The following is a 25,096-nucleotide window of genomic DNA, read 5'->3' as shown; positions in this document are numbered from 1 at the left end:
GGACTAAATAATTTACACCAATCAAAATCCAACTTAATATATTGTTACATATGTTATGTACACTCAAACACATAGCACATCACCAACCTTCATGTAAAATTGTATGATGATTAATAGGGATGTGCCAAAACTGCAAATGTTCTGTTTGGTGCAGCACCTCACTTTAATGCTCGGCCGAGCACGCTCGGTGCATTATGACATCACAAAAAAAACTTTCTACATTTTAGCTCTACTAGGTCTCTTATGTCACCGGCGGTGTTTTATTAAGCTGTACATGCCCTTTAAGTACGCGTTTTTCCACTATCTAATACATTTGAAAAATCATTCGTTTTTGTTCATAGACACCCTTTAGAGCAGTGGTTCTTAACCTTTTTTCCTTGCTGCACCCCTTTCAAATCACCAACCAATTTTCGCTCCCCCTTCTGTAATTGCTTAAATAGAATAGACCTAACCAACCTTAATGATTCAGCATCTCCGCACCCCCTAGGAACAGTTCTCGCACCCCTTGGGGGTGCGTGCACCCCTGGTTAAGAACCCCTGCTTTAGAGCATAGCAGGGCATGAATATGCAAATTTAACGCTTGGGTCAGTTTGTACAAATGCTCAGCCGAGCACCGAGCATTAAAAACAGACATGCTCGGTACCGAGTACTCGGGTGCTGGCTCGGCCCGGCCCATCCCTAATGATTAAACACAACCAGAAACATATTTTACATCACACTTATAACATCATTTTTTTCTTGCAAAATGTGTGAAAAAACAACCACACAGCTTTCATTTTAATCCTATAACAATAAACTTTTCTCAAAAAAAAAATTTAAAATATTTTTTTAGTCCCCAGATTATTCAGCTAAATTTGAAAGTGAGATTGCAGGATTAAAAATGGAGTTGAATATCAGGGATGAAAAGATTGTGGATTTGCAAAACACTCTTGACGTACTTAATTGCGATCTGAAAAACTCTGAAGAAAGTAAGTTGGAAAACAAACCGGTACAAAAAATTACTACATGTAAAAATAACCTGAAAAAATGCCAATCGTTTCTCTAACATTTGTTGCAACAACTAATGTTTTTAGTTTTTATCAGTTGGGTTCAATATTTCTACACAGTATATTTCTGCTTTATTACTGGTGTAAAAATGTAGGTTGACTGGTTTGTGCTGAATAACCCATGTTGTGTAACTTGTAAATTTAGAAAAACAAAAATGGTGATCATAATTTCAATTGCATGTGGCATTAAATGGGATCAAAATGATCATTGTTTTATTTTTACAGCTATCAAAGATCTTCATGAAACTCTGCAGAATATAAAAAACAGTCCACAGTAAGTACAACTGTTTTCATTGTGTTTTTTTTACTAGCAGATTCTTTCAAATTTTGTATTTGGTGTATATTGATTTTTGAGTATTAAAAATTATATCTGGCCAGGTTTCTAAAACCCTAAAAAGATGTATACATTTGATGCTTTGGACAACAGTAGCTGGTATATTTTTTTCGCTGGCCAGTGACCTTAATGAGTTGTGTGGCAAAATTGGTATTTTTCTTTTGCCAAAATTGGTATTTATGGGTCCCCTTCCCTGAAGGGGTCACATCTTGATTTCACTCTGTTTTTTTCCTGTTTTTTTCTTTTTTCTGCCGAAGCGTTTCCATGCACTTTTGGCATGAAATCTTTGGTGGATTTGGCTGAAACTTTCACAGATGGTAGATATAGTTATGTAGATGTGCCATCTGCTTCGTTTGAGTTAATAACCCCAGTATTTACCCCGCTAGCCCCCAAAATGTGAAACGTTTTTATATGTTGCTGCGCACCACAAACGAAAAAATTCTGTGGAGTAACAGTATAGTAAAGGTACCAGAGACTATGCTGCTTGTGTTTGTGCATTACTTGGAGGGTGTTTCTGCACATGCCAGTCAGAGGGGTGATAACAGCCTTATGATGTCAGATGTGTTAACAAATGTTGCTAAAAACACCTCTAGTGGCCAGAAATTTAAACATTGGCCGATTTGGATAAAAATTTACACGACTGTTGATTGGGTCATTGTAATTTCATATTTTTTACTTTTGGGTGTAGAACCCCATTAGTTGCCCCACTAACCCCCTAAAATGGGTGAGGTTTTAAAATGGTGTCAGAATTAGATTTTGACAGCTTGTAGAACTTGTCATTTATAGGTGTCAATTGTTGTGTTTAAACCTGTAGCCCCAATATTTACCCCTCTAGCCCCCTAAAATTGGTGAATGTTTTAAACAATGTCCGAATTGGATAAAATTTCAACAGTTTATAGAGTGTGCCATTTATAGTTGTCTTTTGTTTAAAAGGAGCTGATTTTTTGTGTTTAGCCTTTTTCTCAGACAGAGAAAAACCTTGTATGAATGGAATGAATATTCATAACTATGAGAAAGTTTGTTGTTGTCAGATAAAACACAGTGACCGGTACCGAGCGTAAATAAATATGCTATTTGGATGAATGGAATGAAATTTGAATAGTTTGTAGTCCATACAGCATATTTATTTATGTTCAGTACCAGTCACTGTATTTTACCTTACAACAACAAACTTTCTTATAGTTATCTCTTGAAATGCATTATTTACAACTTTGCATGTGTGGGGACCCATGAGTTTCTGCCTGCAGAAACAACCGATGTTATAAAGACAGTAGATAATATGGGACCCATTATAAAATAAGTGTAGGAAATATAGTAATGTTTTAAAGTAGGTTATAATGTATATGCAAGGGCAATATGTGCTAAGCCACCCTTCTAGTTGGTTTAAAATTCCCATATTTAAGTATATACTGTCTTAAAAGGCGCTAAATACTGTATGTTGTACCTTAATGTAGTTGATAGCCACTCTGGAAAAAGTTTAAACTGTATTTTACTATTTTACGAACTTCTCATTCATTATAGGGATTCTGTATTTGGTGATGCACCTCAAACAAGCTTTCTTGATGAGAAAACAAAATGCCTAGAGGAGGCAATTCAACACTGCGAACAACTAATAGCTGAAAAATGTACCTTGGAATCTCAATATAAGAATATTGTGAATCAGTGCTCAGAAAAAGAGAAGAACATAGAAAGTTTGTAAGTTTCCTCCAACTGTTATGATCAGAGCAATACGAATCCAACATTGGCAAAGAATGTCTTTTGGTAGTTGTATGCACAGCACAAAACATTATGGAACAGAATATATATATGTGGAACAGAATACAAAACCTGTAAAAAAACCTAATGCAATAAATTCGTCCAAAGCAAAACGTACATTTTCACTATTTCTTGTAACAGAAAACAAAGGACCTTGTCTCAGCAATCTAAAATAGACGAACTTTTGGAGCAAGCTGAGTTCGACCAAAATGAAAAGCAAGTTTTATTTGAAGAAGAGGTAATTTTTTTGTGTGCTTTTTATGTTTTTGTATTACCAAACATACCCTACCTTTTTTCTGAAGAAAATATGGACTGAAAAAGTTCAAAAACTGGAAGAGGAAATCAAAAAGCTGGCTGAGAACAAAGTAAGAATATGTTAATTTAATTAGTTTACATTTGATATGCAAAATAGCCAATCAAATGTGTAGTAGTGTTAATCAAACTATTTTATTCCAATCTATAACTGGGGAATGTTTATTTGCATATAAACTTGACATAACAATACTTGACCATGCTCTTGCAAAAACTGTAAATTCGCAACTCATGTTACACATTGCATTAATTTTATAAGATTGTTGACAAACCACAAACCGACCCTGAACATGAAGTTGAGAAACTCAAGCGACAAATTGAAGACCTGGAAAGAAGCTCAAATGATGCACAAGTTTTGTATCAAGACACAAATCACAAGTTGTCAACAGCTCTTAGTGAAATAACCACTCTCAAAGAATGCAAGGTATTCAAATGATTTGCTATATGCAGGGTTGCCATCGACTTGAAACCAAAAACAAGGACAAAGGAAAACTTAAATTTTTATGCTAAACGAAACAAACGTTTTTGAACAAATCTTTGCATTTATACGAGCCATGACATAATATTTGCAATATTTTGGCCAGAAACAATCTGTTCCAGCAACCCCTTGTTCGTAGAAAATACTAAGTGCATCTTACAGCAGGCCGGGTCTAGGTTCACTTCCATTTGTAGCAGGGATTTGACTACAGTAAATGTGGAAAATAAGACAAAATATGGACTACAGTCAAAAATAAGGACATTTCTTAGAAATAAGGACAATGAACTTTTCTAAGACACAGCCCTTCAAAATAAGCACAAATCTTAGAAATAAGGACGGTATGGCAACCCTGGGTATATGACTTATTCTTGTCATATCTTGTTTTGTTGCTCTTTCTCTGTTGTTAGATGGTATATTGATACTAACTCTGGTTTATTCATTAACACCATGCAGACAAACTGACAAAATTCAAAAGATGCGACAGTTATATTTTGTACAAATATGTTTAGGAAAAACTGGAAAAGGAACTAGAACTAAAACAGTCTGACCTGGATAGTTACATGTCCATGTTGGAAATATCGAAACCTTCATCACATCATGCTCCGATGCAGAGATCGTTTATTGATCAACACGAAGCTGATGAAGGTAAATTAGGATCATTGTAGTGATGGGACGATACCAGGTTTCAAAGTGGGTACCGAGTACGAGTACCACGTGTATATACCTTCGATACCAATTATCAAGTACTTAAATATAGTGTTGTAATTAGTTGTTCATCACTAGCTAATTTATCAGCCATGGCTGGGGTACATGCGTGCACACTAACATGCAGAAGATTGTAGAAAATTATAATCTCCACACAATAGCGAAAAATATATGTAACCTGGCAACTGTTTCTCATTTTGTGCTATCCGAAGCAAATATTGGCAAAAGTTGCCTGTATTCTTATTGTGTAAACTGGCCTTCGATATTGAATGTTGGTACCAAAAACTTAAATATTAAAATATTACAAAATTGCTTAAAACGAATTTAACATGCCTTAATTTTGACTTATTGTGGGTCAGAATATATTTTATGAATTTTTGTTATGATTATTTTACATAGCTGCAGTTGATGTTGAAAACCAGTTTTCAAGTGAACAAGCTTTGAAAACAAATGCTGTAACAGAAGGTCCAGAAAATAAAGACAGAGACTTGGAGCAATTAAAAGAGGCACACATCAGTGAAATTCAAAAAATAAGTGCAAATTATGAAACCAGAATCAATGAAATAAACTTGGAGTTGAATGAAGTCAAAGAAGAATTATTACAGATAAGGTACAGCCAGTGTTGGTATGTTTAACATTTGACTTGTTTAAAGTTTTAAACTAATATGTACCAACTAACTACAACTTGTTTTCAGCATTAAAAAGCTGTTATTTTTCATTCGTAGGTCCCAACAAGGAAAAGATTCACCTCATAACAAAGATTTTGTTGCAAAAGGTACATGGGTACACAATATGACTTATGTTTTATTTTATAAACAATGGAAATACAATTTGGTCATCAAATTTGAAAACAGACTATAATTTAAATCAGTGGTTCCCAACCGGGGTGCCGCGGCACCCTGGGGTGCCAATTGCAATGCTCAGGGGTGCTGCGAGATATTGCAATACTGCGGCCCATTATTTATTTTAACTTTAACACGTTAAGTGCGGAATTTATTTATTTCTAACCGAGTTTTAGTGTGTATTGAGTTTCGCATCTCGCATTTATTCCCGGCTTCTTATTTCATACGGTTATTTGAAATACAGAAACCTCAAAAAAATTATCCAGTTTTGCCAGGGTGCCGCAAACTATTTATCTCTTAGATAGGGTGCCGCAAGGTCAAAAAGGTAGGGAACCACTGATTTAAATGTACTCATTGTATGAGACTGAGTTTAATTTTATTTTTCCAAACATTATTAGTGTGTACAGTTACATTGATTTGTTAAAAAATGCAGTGACAAAAAGTAATTCTAGGCTAAAATTGCTTAGATGCCATTTTAAAGTCTTGTGTAAATTTATATGTCTTTGTTTAAACCAATACTAAAATTTTAGTTGAGGAACTGACCACCCAACTCCAAGATAGCAAATCTGAAGTTGACCATCTCAAAGTAAAACTTCAAGAAATTGAGGAAAGATCAACCAGAGATATCGAGGATCATAAAAATGCAAAACAAACTCTTCATAATGAGTTGACAGAGAAAATTGAAGAGCAACATGTTATAATTCAAAAGTTAGAGGAAGAACTGGAAGCAGAGAAAAAATCTTCTGTTCATTTCCAGGTTTGTATTTGTTTCTAAATTAACAAGACCTAATTGGTTTAATACCGCCTAGCAAATATTTATGTTTGTGAAGCACTTTCCATCACAATTATAGTCCAATAAACAACTGCCCATGTTCAAAAACAAAAGTGCTTGTTGTAGTGCATTGTATTGGTCCAGAGTTAATAAAAATGCAAAGTGACGGATTTAAAATTCAACATAACTTCGGTGACATCACTAAAGTGTGTAATGACGAGAATGGCCAAAGTAAAAAGTCTGAGACCTACAACATATATAGCTCCTTGAGTATTAAAAATTCAGTAAGTTTGAACAGACAAACCCAAAAAATCCACAATTTTTTTCCTTTGTGTTTTAGGAACTGGACACAACCAACAAAAATATGTTAGAAGATATGACAGCAGTGAAAGAATCTCAACTAGAGGAGATCAATGATCTCAAAATTCAGCTTAAACATGAACAGGAAAGATTGAGCAAACTTCACGAGGAGATGACAGCAACTCATGTTTCTGTAGGAGATGATGTGAACAAGGAAGATGGGGATATACGAGAGGAACTGACATCATGTAGAAAGAAGATACTTGATCTTTGTGCAGAGTTAGTTCCAGCAGTTAATTTGTTTGTGGTGTAAATATTGTGTGTGTATGTGTGTATATATGATATCATATATGTAGTACCAACGGTTAACGTTTTTCTTTCATGTCTCTACACCAAAGAAGTTGGTTGATTATTGCACTGATCACAAGGTTAAAATAAGGCATTATTTGTTGTGTACGGGCAGTATTTAAAAAGGGGTTGAGATATGTGATTAAACTTTTAAAGGAAACAAAACATGGCCCTGGTAACCGTTGATAAAATTAATCACAAATTTCTTGAGGTTATGGCCACTGTCAAACATTTTACTTTAACCTTACAAAAATAACTTCAATTGTTATTGCATTATTTAACAACTCATCAGTATACAAAGAACACATGTTTACCATTGGTCGCTGTGTTTTGTCATAAAATATTTGTTGCAACAGAAACACAAAACTGCAAGAGCGTGCTGAGCATCAACAGGGTGCTTTGTTGGCTGACAGGAATAAGGAATTGGGAATAGAGAAACAACTTCATATTGCTGACCAACTTGCCAAGGACACAATTGAGTCATTTGCAAATGAACGAAATGTTGCAAACAAAGAAATTGAAAAACTACAAAAGCAGGTATTTTTAAATTACCACAACTTTTTGTGTTCTGGTGGTTTATGTTCGAAGGGTGTGTTAAAATCATTGCACTCTGTCCACACATATTCTTCTGGACGGGAAAGATTTTGTGTGTAAACAGTATTGCCCACACAGGTGTTCATGCTGCTATGAACAGATAGACAGCTTTGGCACATAGCACCACTTTCTTTCAATTGCTGGTTTGGAGGCCTCCTTAAAACAAAATCCCTTGTTTTAGTTTAAGAAAAACAACCATATCTTTTAAACAAAACACGCAGTCTAATACTGTGGCCTATTGCTGAAGCAAGCAGCTTTTTATTTCTTTTTTAACTTAGTAACTTAATTCTGGAAAATCCTAGAAGTATCTTTATTCCAAAATCAGTTTAGTTCTAAAACCCCAACAATTTTGCATACCAAGTGAACATTCAATGAGCAAATGTTTAAGCACTTATAATTTTTATTTTTGCAGCTTGATGACACTCAGAAGTTGCTCGCAAAAGCTTCAGCAGAAAAAGATATTATACAGCATCAGTTGGAAAAACAACTCCAAGTTTGCAATGACCTGAAGCAAGAGGTTTGTTTAAACAAATCATATTTGTTTACATTACTCATATTTGAATTAATGAAGCAGGTTATTGACTTCATACTTTGAGCTCGCATCTTGCAGAGTTTTAGGATCACCTTTTTCTGGTGAGCACATCCCATTGTTGTCACACATATTAAAAGCGAAGGTTTTCAATATTTTTCTTGATGCCCATTGACTCCTTTTTATGATAAAGTCTGTCCCATGTTGTTTTAACTAATATTGCAAAGTCCAGGTTAAGACTCTATGGTATTTTTTGTCAGCAGATATGTTGTTGCTAGTATATAAACCCAATAAACCTCTTCTGCTTGTTGTGGTTTCATATGCAGTTTAATGTCCTATTCAATTTTTTTTCAAGGTTGCACCACTCTTTTTTTTCAGGGTTGCACCAATTTTTGTCACAATATGAACAGAAAATGTTATGTGATTTAAGCTTGCATTACCATGTAACAAAAGCCAAACAATGCATTGTTGATATATACCAGGGGTGGCCAGACCTGCTTCATACCCGAGCTGCATATCACAAAACTTAGTTTTAAAAGAGCCGCAAAAATTTTTGATTCCCCGACAATGAAGTGTAAGCTATCAAATAATGATTATTGTGGTGTGGTGATACTGTGAGTCTCCACCTGGGCTGCAAGATGTTTGAAATTAGGCTGATATGATGGGAAAGTTTTTGTGTTTAAATTCGTAATGACGTTTCAAGTTACTAGTTTTGTAATGATTGAGCGAAGTTTGACAAATATGACACACAGGTACCTCCATTATCAATAAAACTCCTCATCCATTCTGTTTCAATAGTTATATTTTCCTGTTTATCTTTCTTTTTTGCAATTATTTCTCAACAACATTTTTATGGCTAGAGTTATTGCTAGGATAAGCTGCAATACAAATGTAAAATGTTTTTAATTTCAGCCCTGACTTATAGCTTCAATCTGACAATATATTTGACTACGATGCCCAAGCTAGCACACTTCTGTACAATAATGTTCTTTTTGGTTTTCGGAATGTACATTGGTTATTACAAACAGTCAGCCTATTGTTAATATGTGATAGAATACAATATACATTGTTTTATCATCGGGTTAAACAACTCGGCAAGATGGGGAAATGCATGTGCAACATTAAAGAGCCGCAAACAAAGGGTCAACGAGTCGCATGGGGCTCAGGAGTCGCAGTTTGGCCACCCCTGATATATACCTATATGAAGGGATAGGCCAAGCCAAGCCAAGCTGAGTACTATTTACAGAGCTTCTCTGTTTTTGATGCACAGTGCTCAGCCGGATGTTTTCCTGGTAAAACAAGTCTGAAATCAAAATGCACTGAATTGCTCGTTGAGCACCGATCACTAACATGAGATGCTCTGTGTTTGACTGAACAGAACATTTGTAGTTTTGGCCCATCCCTACCTATATTTACTCCTAGTTTTTTTCCCTTGGGTAAATGTTTGATCTTTACTCCAGATAAATGATATTGAGAAAGAGGGACGACATAGTCAGTCATCATTTTTCATGCATGGATCTGGTGGTGACCAAAAACTGGAAGCAAAAGTAAAACGATTAACACAAAATCTGGACCTCACCAAGCAATCTATGTGGAAACTTGAACAAACAAACAAAGAACTCACAGGTTTGTTATTCCAGATTTAAAATGACATAATTCATGCTTTTTTATTGACTTAATCAACTCAAATACATTTATTTATTACCTCTATCTTGGCTTTAGTTGTAAAATGTAAATACCGTCTTGTTTTTTAACTTGACAAACAGCAATGAAAAGAGTGATGATAATGCATGGCAAATTTAATTTTCTGTCAAAATATCAAAAATGTTTCACTTGCTATTGATTAAGATTATAAATGTCCCTTTTAAGTTGCTCACATGGCAAATGGACTCGCTGCCTTAAAACTCTTAGTGAATAGGAAAATATGTGCTACACATTCAATATGGCAACTTTACATTTGAATGAGTTGGGCCAATAACATTGTTCCTAGTTATTCTTACCATGAACTTAATAACTTATGTGAAGCTGAAACACATTAACGTTTGAAGGGAACATTGATTTTAAACATTTAAAATACATATACAGTTTGGATAAAACCCAGCAAACACTAATTTAATTATTTATTTTAAAGACTTATTTTAAAGTGTGCGATTTAAAATCAGGACTTTGTAATTAATCCATGTATATATATATTTGTTTAGATGAAAAACGCAGCTTGGAGCAAGACTTACACCAACTTCGTGTGAGGCAGTCTGACAGCGAAAAACTACAGAAGAGCTTAAATACAGCGACAGACCAAATTACATTCCTGCAAAATGAATTGGAAAAACAGAAACTGCTGTACCAAGATGCCGGGGAAAGATCTATGAAACAAAAGAAGGAAACGGATGCGTTGCTCGGGGCAAAGGAGAAAGAAATATGCGAAATGAAAGGTAAATAACTTATCTATTACCAGTGATAGTTTTATCACTTAGATTAGGATATATTTTTTGACTTTTTTAGCTGAGCTTGATGAGAACGTCCAGCAAACATTATCTTGATTTAAGTTGAAGCCTAATTTTTAAAAAGTTAGAAATAAAATTAAAAAATAATGTTGGTTACTTTGATTAGTAATAATCCTGAATTGGTGTGTTTTTCCCATCCAATTTTGCATCAGTATTTTACCCAAATATCGTTAAACGCTTTTTACCCGGAAAATATAAAGACTGTGTTCAAATTTTTCTTTCTGTTTAGATAAAAAACATAGCTTGGAGCAAGACCTAAATAAACTGCAAGTGGTACAATCTGACAGCGAAAAACTTCAGAAGGGTTTAAACGAAGCAACTGATCAAATTGTTTTGCTGCAAAAAGAATTGGAAAAACAGCAGTTGCTGTACAAAGATGCTGAGGAAAGATCTGAAAAACAAATAAACGATTTAAATGCATTGATGGAAGCTAAAGCAAAAGAAATATGTGAATCAAAAGGTACAATGACTCTAGCAAAAACATTTTTGTTGCTTTTATTAGGATACATGCAACTGTCAGTTTACATATTTTAGCTGATTATATTTGATATCGGACAAACATTTTTTCAATGCAAGTTCTTAAATTTTTGCATGTATATTAAAGGTCATTGTGTTTGTGTTTTACAAAAGAAATTGGTATCATACTATTTCACTTGAATTTAACTGCATAGTTAGTTTGCTATAAATCAGGGTTGGGCAACCTTTTTTACTGTGGGGCCAATTACAATTGTCAAAATTAGAATCGCGGGCCGCATCTGTGTATAACATAAGGTTATTTTACTTCGTTGCTTACCGAATATGCTTAAATACAAGTATAATTCGCATTTGATTCTAGCCACATTTTGTCAGGTCGCAGAAAACTGGCAACAGGCACATTAATCTGCTCAAAAATATATAAAAGTTTAACTCGTTTGCCAGTACATTTGAAATCCAAGCGTCTCTGCGGGACGCACAACCTTTAATAAAGGGCCGCATTTGGCCCACGGGCTGCAGGTTGCCCACCCCTGCTGTAAATGCATAGCAAACTGTTGTGAGACACAGAAACCTGTTTAAGTAGTTGCTTAGGTTTGATGTAATCAAAGTATTTTTGCTTAATTGTTTAGATGAAAAGCACAACTTGGAGCAAAACTTACACCAACTGAAAGCTGACAATGAAAAACTGTACAAGAGTTTAACTGAAGTAACTGAACAAATTACTTTGCTAGAAAAAGAAGTAGAAAAACAAAAAATGCTTTGCCAAGATGCTGGGGAAAGATCTGAAAAAGAAATAAAGGAATTGGATGCTTTGCTGCAGGCAAAAGAGAAAGAAATATGCGAAATGAAAGGTGCATAACTAGTTTTTTTTTCCATTTCACTTTTACCGCTTATACTAGGATATAGGCACATTTTAGCTGAGTTTAAAAAGAACAGAAAACAAATATTTTCCTGATGTGTGTTTTTACCTAATTTTACAAGCGTTGGTTTTTTAAAGGTTAGGTCAGTGGTTCCCAACCGGGGTTCCGCAGAACCCGAGGGTTGCATGCAACCCTTTCAGGGGTTCCGTGAACTTTAAGGGTTGCACGGGGTTCGCAGCGGTTTAGTGTATCAATTCAAACACGAATGATTCATAATATCATTGTTTCAAACTGCTAAAGTTAACAGCTAAACCATCTAGTCTCGCCCAAACCATGTAATTAACTTTTGTTACACCATTGATCAATTGTGACGTAATAAATACAACCTTGATACACTCTAGCTAAATTGCAAGATAACTGTAGAAACGACCGTTCCAAATAACATGGCAATATGTTTTAAGACATCGTTGAATTGAAGTCAACCTTTATGATGTGCTTGATCCTTTTTCTTTGATGTAGCCTACTTGTATAATTATTTTATGAGGGGTTCCGCAAAGTTTGACAAAATACCTTAAGGGTTTCGTGCCACTAAAAAGGTTGAAGAGCACTGGGTTAGGTCATATGTTGTAACACAGTGTTTCCCAACCTATGGGTCGCGACCCAAAGTTGGGTGGCCTGAAAATTCTGTTGGGTCGCCTGTTTTTGTGACAAGAACATCTACTATTTGACTTCATTTCGTAGCGTTATTATTTTATTTCCCGAGACTTTAAATTGTTGCCTAATAATAATTTTGTGACAACATAATGTGATAATGGGTAATTCTGTTTGTGACATCATAAAGTATGTGTTAGATCACTCTTAAGCGTTGTCTGGCTGATAATGCTTTGAACCAGCTCTCAAGTTCGGGCTAAATGGAAATGTTTGGTCGATAAAGCGATTATTATTTGTTTGATAATTTAATTTTCAAAACTGGCGTGGTAATTTTCAAAAACTTTCCTAATTTTTAAACAAAATACAACCAAAATTGTTAGAATGTATGTCCATGGGTCGCGAGAGACCACAAAACAGAATTTTGGAAAGTATTTGGGTCGCGTCAAAAAAAAGGTTGGGAACCACTGTTGTAACATACCCCTGACTTGTTTTGAAAAAAATAAACAAATATCTAAACATGATGCTTCATACTTTTTGCTACCATGTCAGACACATATCATGTTTGTTTTCACCAATGCCATATATGTGATGATATTGCACACAACTTAAAAAAAAACATTCAGTTTTGATTTTATATGCTGAAATGTATTAAGGCATGCTAAAATATGTTAGTTTCAAAAAAATATGTTTGTCTGGGAAAATGGAACTACTGATATTTGCTTATTTGTTCAGATGAAAAACACAACCTGGAACAGGATCCACACCAACTGCAAATATCACAGACTGATGACGAAACACTACAAGAGAAATTTACTGAAGCAAGTGATAAAATAACTTTCCTGCAAAATGAACTGGAAAGACAGAAATTACTGTACCAAGATGCAGAAGAAAAATCAGAAAAACAAAAGAAGGAATTGGATGCATTAATCATCGCAAAGGAGAAAGAAATGTTTGAAGTACAGGGTATGTCGCTCTTCTCTTTTTATTAACATTTTTACTAATTATGGTACATGCCACTGTCAATGGACAAACTGATGCTGAGTTTAAAATGAACATCCAGTGAGCATTTCCTAAATATGTGTTTTTTGCATCATGTTTTAATATTGGCATTTTAAGAACAAGATGGTATGTGATATCTGCAACTTTTGCAATTAGTTGAAATCCACAGATTTTTTTTTGTGCAAAATATAGTAATTCACACAATTTATCTGAGCAATTATCAGTGTTGCTTGTAACTGCAAATCTTGCATGTTCCCTGGTTGATGTAGTTGCATTGGTTTCACTTTTTTATTTAGATGGAAAACACAGCTTAAAGCATGAGTTGCACCAACTGCAAGCGTCACAACCTGACAGTGATAAACTTATCGAGAGTTTACATGAAGCAAATAACCAAACTTCTTTCTTGCAAAATGAATTGGAAAGATCTGAAAAACAAAAGGTGGAATTAGAAGCATTGCTGGAAGCTAAAGAGAAAGAAATATGTGAAACAAAAGGTATGATCTTGCTACCAATAACAAGTTTGATGGGAAACAGATGTAACGATTAGAAACGTTATTGCCCCTATAATGTTGTGTCAAATCATCAAATGTTTTTTTTTGCCTGACAGACATAAACACCTTTTTGATACTTACTGTATCAAAAAAGTTAACATAACATAAAGGTTAACATAATTTTTTTTTTTTTTTTTTTTTTTGAGGAAAATACACACAAGACGAAAATCATTGCTACTTGAATGCAAGCATAAAAGTTTGTTTTCTGAATTGGTTAAAAAGATAATTTTTTTTTACATGACAAAAAATAAGACTTTTAAACTCACATCACTAAAATGTTTGCTTTTTCTTCAGGAAATCTTGAAGTGGTCCAAAGTGAGTTACAAAGTCTTCAACGAATAGATCATGAAGAAGATGGCTATCAACAACAGCTGTGTGCTGCTGCAAAACAAACTGAAACTCTACGCTGTGAATTGCAGGAGCTGCAAATGTCTATGAATGCAAGAAAAGAAGAACAAATGCGGCTACTAGAGGGCCAGGAGCATTTAGATGAGGCACAACAAAATTTTGTTCGGCTGTATCATGAATTTACACAACTCACTGACACATTAGAGGAAGTCAAAATCCAAAATCAAGAGCTTACCAATTCTTTAAAGGAGCAGCAACTCAAACTTGAAGAAAGTGAGAAATGTAAAAATGCTTTTCAAGTTGATGTTGAAAGTTTGAATGAGAAACTTGCTGAAAATTTGGAGCAAATTTATATTAACCAGCAAAAACTGACTGAGGAATGCAAGAATAACCAATTTTTGAGTGAAAATCTTTTGGCTTTGCAATCTGAAAATAAAGATCTCTGCGTAACATTGGAAAACATGAAAAATGAATTTGCAAATTTGAAGGCTTCATTGGTGGATGGGAACACTGAAAAACATGTCTGTAGTACTAGTGAAGAGACACAGAATGATAATGCTTTTAATGAAAAAGTTGATGAGCTTGGAAAAATGCAAGACTTGATACTTGAACTTAAAGGAAAACTTTCTGAAAGTGATGAGGCCAAAGAAACGATGACACTAAAACTTTCAACATTGCAGACCGAGAATTTGCAGCTGCATGATGAAATTGAAAAAATGGTTAACCTGAAAACTGAACCAGAAACCAAAAATGAAGCTTTCAATTGTATTTCAGAAGGAATTCAACAAAGCAGTCCAAGTCCAGACCATGACAGTCTAAAACAGGAAATGGAAAATCTTGAAATTCAAAACAGAGAATTAAAATCCCATTTGGAAAGCGTTGTGCCATTGTCAGCAGTCAAATTACTTCACGAGTCTCTGGCTGAGCTAAAAACCGAAAATGAGGAACTCAAGATCTTGGTTTTGGACCAAAAGGATCAAATGCATTCAAAATGTGCACAGTTGCAAGATGGTGTTAAGATATTTGCCGAGCAATTTGAAAACCAACAGAAGACTATATTGAAAGATGAAGATGTAAAAATTGAGATGAATGTTTATGAAGACATGAACACACAGTACATGGATTTGAAATTGAAGTATGATACTAAGTTAGATGAACTTCGGGCAAACGTTGCAAAAACTGAAGAACTTCAAATGACCATTTCTACTATGGAAGCACAAATTTTAAGCAGTGAAGATATCATAAAGTCATTGCAAGCTCAGCTTTCAGCAGCAAATGAAGAAATTAGTTACAGTACTGAACTAAAGTCAACTATTTCCACTTTTCAAGAAAAAATAACAAATAATGAAGAAATTATTGACTCACTCCAAAAGGAACTTCGTGCAGCAAATGAACAAACAAGAATTATTAGCGAAGAAGCTGCAATTTCAAACACGAAGTCAGAGCAAGATTTGTCCAACCTCCAAACTGAAGTTTCAGAACTTAAGTCTAAGATTGAAACACTTATTGAACAGCATGCTACTTCACTGGATGAATTAACTGAAAGAAATGCCATGTTACAGACAGAAGTTGAACATACCATCCAAACAAAAGAAACTTTGGCTCAAGAAAATGAAGCAAAATCAACACTTGCAGAGGAACTAAGTGAATCTCTTACAACCTTAAAAAAACAGGTGGAAGGTTTTGAAGCTGAGCTGAAAAAAAGTGAAGAACAGCTTAAAACGCAATCTGCAAGTTCTGAAAAAGAAATACAATATCTTAATGAAGTCCTTGCATCAGAGAAGAAGCTTCTGGATGAAAAGAATATTGAATTGGAAAATACGGCTAATCTTTTGAAGGAAGCATTGGAAAAGATGGATAAAATTGAGACTAATGAACCAGCATCTATTCACGGTGGTGAAGATGACCACAAAGCTTGTAAAAGTAAAATTCTGGATCTCCAGGACTTGCTTGATGTTTCTGATTTAGATTTACGTCGTAGTCGCAGTGACCAGGAACATCTTGCCCAACTTCTTAAAGAGCATGAAAATGAAATAAAAGATCTTCAAATGGCCAAGGATGATAGTGAGGCACAACTGAAAGATGCTGCTTCTATTAAAGACCTCCTTCTTAAAAAGGAAGCAGAACTTAGTGATTTTATTTTAGACAAAAGTCAGTTGGAAGAAAATGTGAAATCACTCAAGAGTGAGATTGATTTGTTGAACAGTGAGCTTAAAACTGAGAGTGCTGAAAAGTTGGATCTTGAAGTTCAGGTCCAAGACCTTAAAAGATGTATTTCTGAAGATAAAACTCCTCTCATTGAAGCCCTAAATGCACAAAAAGATCTTTCAGAAACAGAAAAAAATTTCTTTGTCCTGTATCAGGAGTTTACAGCCTTGACTGAAAAATGTTCGACTCTTGAATCTGCTGTCATTTCATCAAAAGATGACGAGGAAAAGCTCAAAACAACTATTACACAGCAAGAAACCCAACTGAATGAACTAAAACATGATCTTGAAATTATGATTCAGCAGAAAATAGAGATAGAAACTGCAAAGTCATGTCATGATAATGAAAAACTGGATTTGGAAAAACTTCAAACGGAACTTCAAGCCCTTCGTGAATCATGTCACACAGCTGACAGCAACCTGAAGATTGAAAGTGAAAAGGTTGCCAGATTAGAAGAAGAATGCAGGGTCAAAGAAGAAGCTGTGTCGACTCTGGAAGAAAAAATGCAAACTGAAATAATTATGCTCAATGAAAAGATTTCTTGTAATGAGGTTGAAACCAAACAAAAGGAAGAAAGACTTTGTGTTATGCAATCAGAACTTAATCAACTAAAACAAGATAATGCAGAAATTGCAAGTGTGAAACTGACCTTGGAGAAGAATATTGTGAAGTTAAAGGAACAACATTCTTTTGATTTAAAGCAGAAAGAGGTAATCTCATGAAAAAAAAATTATTTAAATCTATCAATGAAACGTTTGTAAATTTTGGTGACAATCTAACGTGTCAAAATAATTCAAATTTGGTTTAACAAGCAACAGTAGGTTAGAATAGTAGCAACATTTTTTTCAACCAACTATCTTTTGGTTAATTTGTTTGTAGGAAGTGAGCCTGAAACTTTGCGAAGAGTTGGAAGAAATGAAATCACAAGTTTCACATTCTGCCCATGTTGAGCAACTGCAAAATGAGGTCCAATGTTTGAAAGAAAAGGTAAACTTGTTTTAATATAAAGTTGGAACAATTAAAAACTATTTTTCTTAACTACCGTGTGACTGACTTCTGTTTTAGATGGAAAGTGACCTCGATAAAGCTGACACTGAAAAGAAGCAACTTGTTGATTGTATTGAACAGCTCAAGGCTGTAATAAGTGAAAAAGAAACAAAGGTAAATTAATGTACAATTGCCTGTTCTCAAACTATATGCCCATTTTGATTCACCTTTTTTAAACAAAAATAAAACTTATGTTTAAAAAAATCTGTGGCAAGTGGTATAATTGTAAATAATTAAAAAAAATATATGCATGTTTTTATCAAAAGGTGGAACAGTTTGACAGAAGACTTGAATTACAAAAAAGTGAATTTCTTTTGGAAATTGATGAAGCCAACAAGGCATCAAAAAGGGAAACTAATCACTTCATTGAGATGGTAATTTTGCAGAGTGGTTTGCTATTTGTTTGTGTGTAAAGGTCAATCACTTATTGACTTTTTCTGACATTGACTGTCCTGTTGCTTGTAGTGTCTGGGGTTTTCGATGTTTTCTGATTTTATTTAAACTTTTAGATTTAGACCTGCAGCTCTCAATGGGGCCCATGTCCCCTTAAGATAATGGTTGGCCTGGTTCATTTTCATCAACACTTAGATCCAATTAGATCACTGCACAGTAAAACCAATGTGTAATACCTGGCAACCAATTAAGTACACCATAATGGTTGAATTTAAAGGTTTTACAATTTAATTTTAGATTTTAAGTAAAGCTCAAAGAATAAAGGAAGTAAATAATATTTTGAATATATATCATTTTCACTCTTTGAGTAGCATACTGTAAAGATCAAATTTCTGATTTTTTGTTTTTATTAAGGCCAATTTGAAGGAGGAAAAATTACAGATAGAATTCCAACATAATTCTCAGGAACTATTAAAATGTGTGAGTGGTTTCTATATGTTTTCCTAAAATTTGATGTACAAAATGTTTGCATATATATTATACATAAATATTATTAGAAACGAGTTTTTTCTTTTCTGTCCACTATTAACATGAAGTGTTTGGATTTTAATATAAAAATATTACATTGACCATAATAGGCTAGCGAAGCAAGATCATGGCAAAATCTGATTTCAGAAAAATATTGTTTCCTAGTATGTATAATTTAAAAAAAAGTAAAATGTAAAAGGCTTTCCTCCTAATCTAACTTTTGTTTTAGCAAAACAACCTCGAGGCAAAAACTTGCGAATGTATTTCCCTAAACGAGAAAATTACAGAAATTGAAGAAACCTTAAAGGTATGGCACTATATGAATAAAAAAAATATTTTTGGTTGATTTTGCGATTGGAATGTAAAAGCTAAAACACAAGTATTTGTTTAATTATTTGCAAAAAGTATTTAATTTGTAACCAGACAATTAAAGTTATATCAGTTTAGTTGTGGTGCAGAAGTCACAAATAAGTTTCATGACAAACTTGTACTCTTAGTTAGCATGCTAATTTAGGTTCACATAAAGCTCAGTTTCAACCAAATTTCTTTTATACAAATCCCCTTTGTAGAAAAAGGACATTTTGTTAAGCAAGATGCAAGAGAGTGACATCACAAAGCAGAAGGATGATGAATCAAAACAAAAATTCAAGGTTAAGATTTAAAAAAATTAAAATTTTGGATCTATTTATTGTAGCAATGGTTTTGTTAAATTGTTGTTATCAATAGTTACAATGTATTCTGTCAAAAATAAATATGATACATTTCATTTTATCTTCTTTGACTTGTCAAAGCACTTGTAAAATGTTGGATAAAATTAGACAAAACTTCCATGGCATCTTATATGTAGTGTTGCAGAGTATATTATGTCATTTATCTTGCTTTAGTGATCAGCTTCAGTTACCCAATTAAGACCCTTGAAAGGGACAAACTTCAATTATTCTTTTGCTGCACAGTAATTTAAAATAGGGAAAACGCTGACAACTGGTAAAACAATAATAAAATCAAGAAAATATTTTTTCCTGGAAAATAATATGTGTTACTAGCGCAAATGATACTAACAGTTAACATATATATATCTGTTTAGGATTTACAAGTCAAGTATAACAAACTTAACCTGGAATATTTGCAAGTGTGCAAAGAAGTGGACCAGTTTGAAGCTGAAACTGCTAAACTAAAACAGCAAGTTCACACTCATGCTAATGTAGGTTGAATTTACTGTAAATGTTTCACTAAAACACTTAACAAATGCATATATTCGATTATGTGACAGATGGAAGATTTGCTAAAAAAATCCCAGGAGTTAGATCGACTACAAACTGAATATAAAGAGCTGGAACAAAAAATGCAGGTACTGGCATAAGCAACATCCTATTCAGTGCAATCAAATTGTCAGGCAACATCATTTTGACATTTTTTTTAAATGTCAACTGTGCAATATTGTAATACTGCCTGTAAAGCTCAAAATCATAGTCTTAACTTAAAAAGGACATAAATACTAACAATTATAATTGGTTTTTACACAGTCTAAACAACAGTGAACCTCCGTTAAACCGGATTAGGTTAATCCTTGTCTTTGCCTAATTTGAAAAAAACTTACAAGTGATTTGTAATGTGGTAAGGCTAATCGACAAAGTTTAATCAACACTAATCTGCATTGGTTAATCCAGGTCTTGCCATATCCGGACTATTTTTTGGTACAAACGTTTCCGGATTAATTAATGTTTACTTTAGTTTGAAAATATTTATAAAATCTTAATTACCATCTATGTGCATAACAGGGCAAAATATATTTGCAATTTATGGCATGTGACAATTAAAGAATCTAATCTGACTTGTTTTGTGCAGAGTTTGGAAAGAAAATATGCCAAACGTCATCTCGATTATTTGGAAGTTTGTAAAGAAGTTGACAATCTTGAAACAGAAAATGAGAAATTCAAAACAATGGTTTGAAAAATTTATTAGATTGTTTTTAGTTAAATATTCTGTGTGTGTACTTTATTTGTATCGATGAAACCTGTTATGATGCAACATGGCAGAAACTTAACTTTTTCTAGGGTCGACATACTCGCTCAAAATCTAGTGAATCAGAACCTGCCAAGGATTTGGAGGAAGCTCTTGCTGAAAACACGGTATTATTGTTTGTATTAGGTCACATTTACCTAAATGCATTATGTCAAAATTACATTAATTGAAAAATAACCAGTGTTGGGTGAAATTCTAGATTGTTTTTTAGACTGGTGTGTTTCCTATTCAGATTTTTATTAAATTTATCAGTAAATTTAAATAAGTACTAAAAAAGCAAAGCGTAATGTTAACTGTTGGTTGATTTTAAATACTAGCAAAACATTTAGTTCAGCACATTTTTTACACATGATCAGAAAATGCAGATATTTGAACATATGGCATAAAAATTATCATTTGTTCTCCACAGCATTAAAATGTTTCTCAGAAAACAATTTAACTATTAAAAAAAAAAAACTTTTCAGTTAGCGTGTTACATGTATCTTCACAACAAGCACAAAATATTTGAATTAAGTTTTTTTATTTTAGGTGTTGCATAGAAAATTTACCAAATGGCGAACTGACTACATGGAAGTGTGCAAAGAAGTTGATCAGTTGGAAGCTGAGAATGATGGCTTTAAGAAGTCTCAAAAACAAGATCAAGCAGTAAGTCAAAACACTGTCAAAATTTATTCCCTTTACAATTTCATTTTTATTTTGTCAGGAATTAAAAAAGCTGCAACTTGAAGTTAAAACTCTTAATGAGCTCATGCCATTACTACCAGCCTCTCAGGTAAGGAAAACATGTTTTAAAGCAGTGGTTCTTAACCCGGGTCCACGGACCCCCAGGGGTCTGCAAAGCGTTTTCAGGGGGTCCGCGACAACTTCCTAATTTTGCAGACAACGATATTGATAAAGCGCTGTTTATAAAATATGTCTCAGCATTTTAAAATAGCATGAAACTTGTTTAAAATCGTTCTTCATATACGACAAACCAAAATGCATTGTGACATTTTAACCCCATTGTGATGCAACAGAGGTAAATTTTCAGTGGCAAACAACGTCACATCACAATGTAATGGCTCCTTATTATTAAGTTCTGATGTCGCACCCCAGTCAAAGTGATTGAAATTTTGGTCCTGGACCAAACGAGGTTGGTGTATTCTGCACCTTTTTTGGGTTGCTTAATAAAAAAGGACCAAAAATACCAAAACCTTCAAAGGGGTCCGCGAAAGGCAAAAAGGTTGAGAACCACTGTTTTAAAGGAATATGTTACCTTAGTTGTTGGTATGATATTAGAGTTAAAATAAATTAATTTCAAATGTCTTATCCATAATATTTAGAAATTTGGTGGGTGTTGGATTTTATACTGTTAAATTGTAATATTTTTGTATAGCCTTAAGCTTGTACTCGTTTCTCTTTTGGTCAATTCAAAAAAGAGTTCTTTATTGACTGTAGTTTAGATTTAGATCACACGGTTTGGTAATAATACACATAACCTTTATGTGCTTGAACTTAGGCTTTGGTAGCAATATCTACAGTAGCTTGGTTTATGTTTAAGTTGCATATGTCTATTTTGTTCAACAGATTCGACTCATTAACCAAAGGGAAGTTGATCTGGAAACAAAACAAGAAAAAATACAGGTATTTATTCCCCGATATGTAACAGTTTTGTAATTAGTATTGTATGCTTAAAAAACAATCTACCATTTGATTTCAACAATGGAAACATTTTAGCTGTGATAAATGCCAATTTGCAAAAATCATTTACCTCTTGTGAAAATAACTCAAAATGTGTGTTCGTCAGTTTCTATTAACAAATTTTTAATGCTTTTCTGGTGCTTGTTTAAATTGTTGTCAGAATATGAATGTTATAATTTTTTACTTTAGGAACTTGAGAAAAGCGTTAAAAGGCAATCTGTCGCCATTGAGGAAAATGACAAATTGAAAATCGCAATACAGTCCCGGTAAGCTGAATATATACCGCAAAACATTTATTGTGATCATCCAACCAAGATTAAAAAATGTTTAACTAAACCTGTAAACTGGTGGCAATTCTAGTCAGTTTCCATTCAAACACATGACACATAAACAAACAACACCATGCATTGTCTTTATTTTACCGATATCTACAATATTCCTTATTTTTGCCACACCTGACCCACAATGGCAATCGCAGTAAAACACAGCTCATTGGTTGATATGTTTTCTCACTACAGTGCAATAAAAGCATGTTAAATGTTTGAATTTTCTTTCGAAATACTCGACACTATGAGCTCTAAGTTGTTTTAAATGTCCATGTCTAAAGGCACATGTTTGTTTTGTGTATGAGGTAATTAGCTGTGTATAATCTGTTCTTTTAAAAAACATTCTTTTAAAGATGGATAAAAAAATCACATGCTTTGCTTTTGCTATTTTTTAATTATTATACCTTTCCGCTATTTTTAGTGACATGGATATAAAAATCTTGAAAGGAAAGATTCAACAACTCCAAAAAAGCCTTGCTCAGCTTAAAACAGTGCAACCAAAACAAAGGTTTGTGCTAATTGTTTTTGCATGCTCGAAATACCTAGTTAATGCACCCACCTAAACTAGGGTAATAAAAAATAAATTCCTATATATTTTGATATGCATCCTAAAACCTCACATACAAATATTTGCTTAGAAAAGAGAGTGAAAACTTGCTGGAAGAAACGCAACTGAATCAGCAACAACAAGTTACTGCAACAGGTAAATAAGGAATAATGGCAAAACGTGTGTGTGCTTTTTTCTATGTATTGTGTCGTATGGTGTATGGTGCGCATTACATACAAACCTTGCACTATTTATTCTAATTTCGCAATGCCAAATCATTAATGTATGAGTGTGCTATTCACCTTCGAACAAACGGAACGTTTGCAAAATTACAAGTTTTTAACTAAAACGAGTAATATGTATAACTCACACAATGATGTTTTTTTAGTTTTTGATGTAGCGATTTGCTCTTTTGACAACAGTCTTTGTGTTTTTCAATGAGGAGAATTATTAAAACTCGTAACTGATATTTAAATCCATATATTGTTGTATTGTAGGTGGTCAACCAACAAGACGAGTGACCCGGTCAGCTGTTTTGCCGGGCGGCATCGTCCAGCGAACAAAACTGGACTTACAAGAGAAGGAAATGAACATTCTTCGTAATAAGATGGAACATTTAGAGAAGGAACTGGCAAAATACAAGGCCATTGAAGTTACAAGAAGGTCTGAACCATGTTGGATTATACGTATATATTTTTTGCTCACTAAATTTAAATGTATGTTTTCATTCAAGAATATTCTTCAACGAAAATATACAACTATACAGTTAAGAAACCTTTTAATTATTCTTGGTGTCAAAATATGCTGATTACTAAGCACCTTAAAAACGGGCCCTGCTTGGTCCACTTTGTTTTCAGATAAATTGTATTCATTCCCCTACGAATCCGTCTTCATTTTAACCTGTTTTTTTTCAGGGGCGAAAATCAAAATCTTTTAGACAAAAACAAATCGCTTCGATCTTACTTGAGCAAGTTGCAACATGAGCATGGCAAACGAAGCAGCCAGAACTCGGTGATATCTGGTCTTGATGTGGCCATACAGACTGATAATGGTACACCAACAGGTAGGACGTTTGGTTCGTTATCGTGGCAATGGGGTTTAAGGGGCAACAAAACCACAAAATTGCTGCTTTGCATCTTATGAAATAATTCTCTCATGTCATTACGTTTTCAGATCAAACCGATGAGTCGCCAGCACAGTGCAAAAACCAATGATCCAACTACTGTACGTTATATCGGTGCATTTGCTTCCTAATTTACTGCCCCTTTATATCTTCTGTCATATTTATACTATGCTTTCTTTCTTTCCGTTGCCACTCACATTTTGTATTTGTAAATAAACTAGCATTACAAAAGAGAATTTAAGGTTTCCGAGCATCCTAACCGGCGCCACCTTCTTTACGTAATTTAAAACATTACTTATCGTGACATTTATTCTGTGAAATCGGATTTAGTACCAGGCAGTATAGCAAAAATCGCTGCTCCACAACTTTTTGTCGTTAAGTAAAGATACCTGTCGTCGTTTAATAAGACCTTAATGTAGGCTTTTGGAAAAGACGAAAACCTAATCATGAGGCTGGTAATTTACTTGCTAGATGTTGTTTGCGTATTTTTGAGTAGGCCCTTCTAATCAGACAAAATTTGAAGTTTTTTTTCATCAAATGACTATTGCAAAACAAAACATATTTCGACACATAACAAAAGCATGTATGATAAGATAGGTTTACAATGGTACAACAACTATTGTTGGAAAGTGACTGGTTTTATTGATTTTAATCTACTTGTCACAATAGATTCTTTTTACTGATTGCAAGTCGGGGACACACAAAGCTAATAAGTTTGGCACAATATGTGGGGAAAACTTGAAAAAAAGGCAATCAGTCGTTTCTCTATTGTTTAAGGCGTAGGCGTGTGTGGCGTTGTATAGCCCACAGAAGTATTTCA

The 25,096-nt window shown here is 33.9% G+C and overlaps 1 protein-coding gene across 5 annotated transcripts in view; it reads left to right on the top strand.

Annotated features, from left to right (window-relative positions):
- LOC145222187 (uncharacterized) overlaps positions 1 to 24,512 on the top strand; it is a 31,817-nt gene extending 7,305 nt beyond the window's left edge. For 2 of the 5 annotated variants that reach the window (XM_080088257.1, XM_080088241.1), the window contains 39 exons: positions 833 to 968; positions 1,272 to 1,320; positions 2,902 to 3,075; positions 3,277 to 3,373; positions 3,438 to 3,500; positions 3,707 to 3,871; positions 4,435 to 4,570; positions 5,030 to 5,240; positions 5,356 to 5,405; positions 6,003 to 6,229; positions 6,585 to 6,823; positions 7,249 to 7,429; positions 7,899 to 8,003; positions 9,476 to 9,641; positions 10,217 to 10,447; positions 10,749 to 10,979; positions 11,623 to 11,844; positions 13,237 to 13,467; positions 13,800 to 13,997; positions 14,349 to 17,320; positions 17,490 to 17,597; positions 17,676 to 17,771; positions 17,924 to 18,031; positions 18,465 to 18,530; positions 18,808 to 18,885; positions 19,148 to 19,228; positions 19,663 to 19,779; positions 19,849 to 19,926; positions 20,424 to 20,522; positions 20,633 to 20,707; positions 21,129 to 21,245; positions 21,304 to 21,372; positions 22,167 to 22,223; positions 22,470 to 22,546; positions 23,028 to 23,114; positions 23,245 to 23,309; positions 23,651 to 23,816; positions 24,068 to 24,216; positions 24,327 to 24,512. In XM_080088257.1, the coding sequence (XP_079944383.1) occupies positions 833 to 968; positions 1,272 to 1,320; positions 2,902 to 3,075; positions 3,277 to 3,373; positions 3,438 to 3,500; positions 3,707 to 3,871; positions 4,435 to 4,570; positions 5,030 to 5,240; positions 5,356 to 5,405; positions 6,003 to 6,229; positions 6,585 to 6,823; positions 7,249 to 7,429; positions 7,899 to 8,003; positions 9,476 to 9,641; positions 10,217 to 10,447; positions 10,749 to 10,979; positions 11,623 to 11,844; positions 13,237 to 13,467; positions 13,800 to 13,997; positions 14,349 to 17,320; positions 17,490 to 17,597; positions 17,676 to 17,771; positions 17,924 to 18,031; positions 18,465 to 18,530; positions 18,808 to 18,885; positions 19,148 to 19,228; positions 19,663 to 19,779; positions 19,849 to 19,926; positions 20,424 to 20,522; positions 20,633 to 20,707; positions 21,129 to 21,245; positions 21,304 to 21,372; positions 22,167 to 22,223; positions 22,470 to 22,546; positions 23,028 to 23,114; positions 23,245 to 23,309; positions 23,651 to 23,816; positions 24,068 to 24,216; positions 24,327 to 24,367 (7,818 nt within the window). In that variant the 3' untranslated portion in view covers positions 24,368 to 24,512. The remainder of the gene's footprint in view (positions 1 to 832; positions 969 to 1,271; positions 1,321 to 2,901; positions 3,076 to 3,276; positions 3,374 to 3,437; positions 3,501 to 3,706; positions 3,872 to 4,434; positions 4,571 to 5,029; positions 5,241 to 5,355; positions 5,406 to 6,002; positions 6,230 to 6,584; positions 6,824 to 7,248; positions 7,430 to 7,898; positions 8,004 to 9,475; positions 9,642 to 10,216; positions 10,448 to 10,748; positions 10,980 to 11,622; positions 11,845 to 13,236; positions 13,468 to 13,799; positions 13,998 to 14,348; positions 17,321 to 17,489; positions 17,598 to 17,675; positions 17,772 to 17,923; positions 18,032 to 18,464; positions 18,531 to 18,807; positions 18,886 to 19,147; positions 19,229 to 19,662; positions 19,780 to 19,848; positions 19,927 to 20,423; positions 20,523 to 20,632; positions 20,708 to 21,128; positions 21,246 to 21,303; positions 21,373 to 22,166; positions 22,224 to 22,469; positions 22,547 to 23,027; positions 23,115 to 23,244; positions 23,310 to 23,650; positions 23,817 to 24,067; positions 24,217 to 24,326) is intronic. The other 3 variants (XM_080088250.1, XM_080088266.1, XM_080088275.1) reach the window with 3 other exon arrangements.
- Positions 24,513 to 25,096: the final 584 nt, after the last annotated feature.

The sequence above is a fragment of the Phallusia mammillata genome, chromosome 1, assembly GCF_965637545.1.
Source record: "Phallusia mammillata chromosome 1, kaPhaMamm4.hap1.1, whole genome shotgun sequence".
Lineage (NCBI taxonomy): Eukaryota > Metazoa > Chordata > Ascidiacea > Phlebobranchia > Ascidiidae > Phallusia > Phallusia mammillata.
Note: the sequence above shows the minus strand (reverse complement) of the source record. Positions and strands in the feature narration are given on the sequence as shown.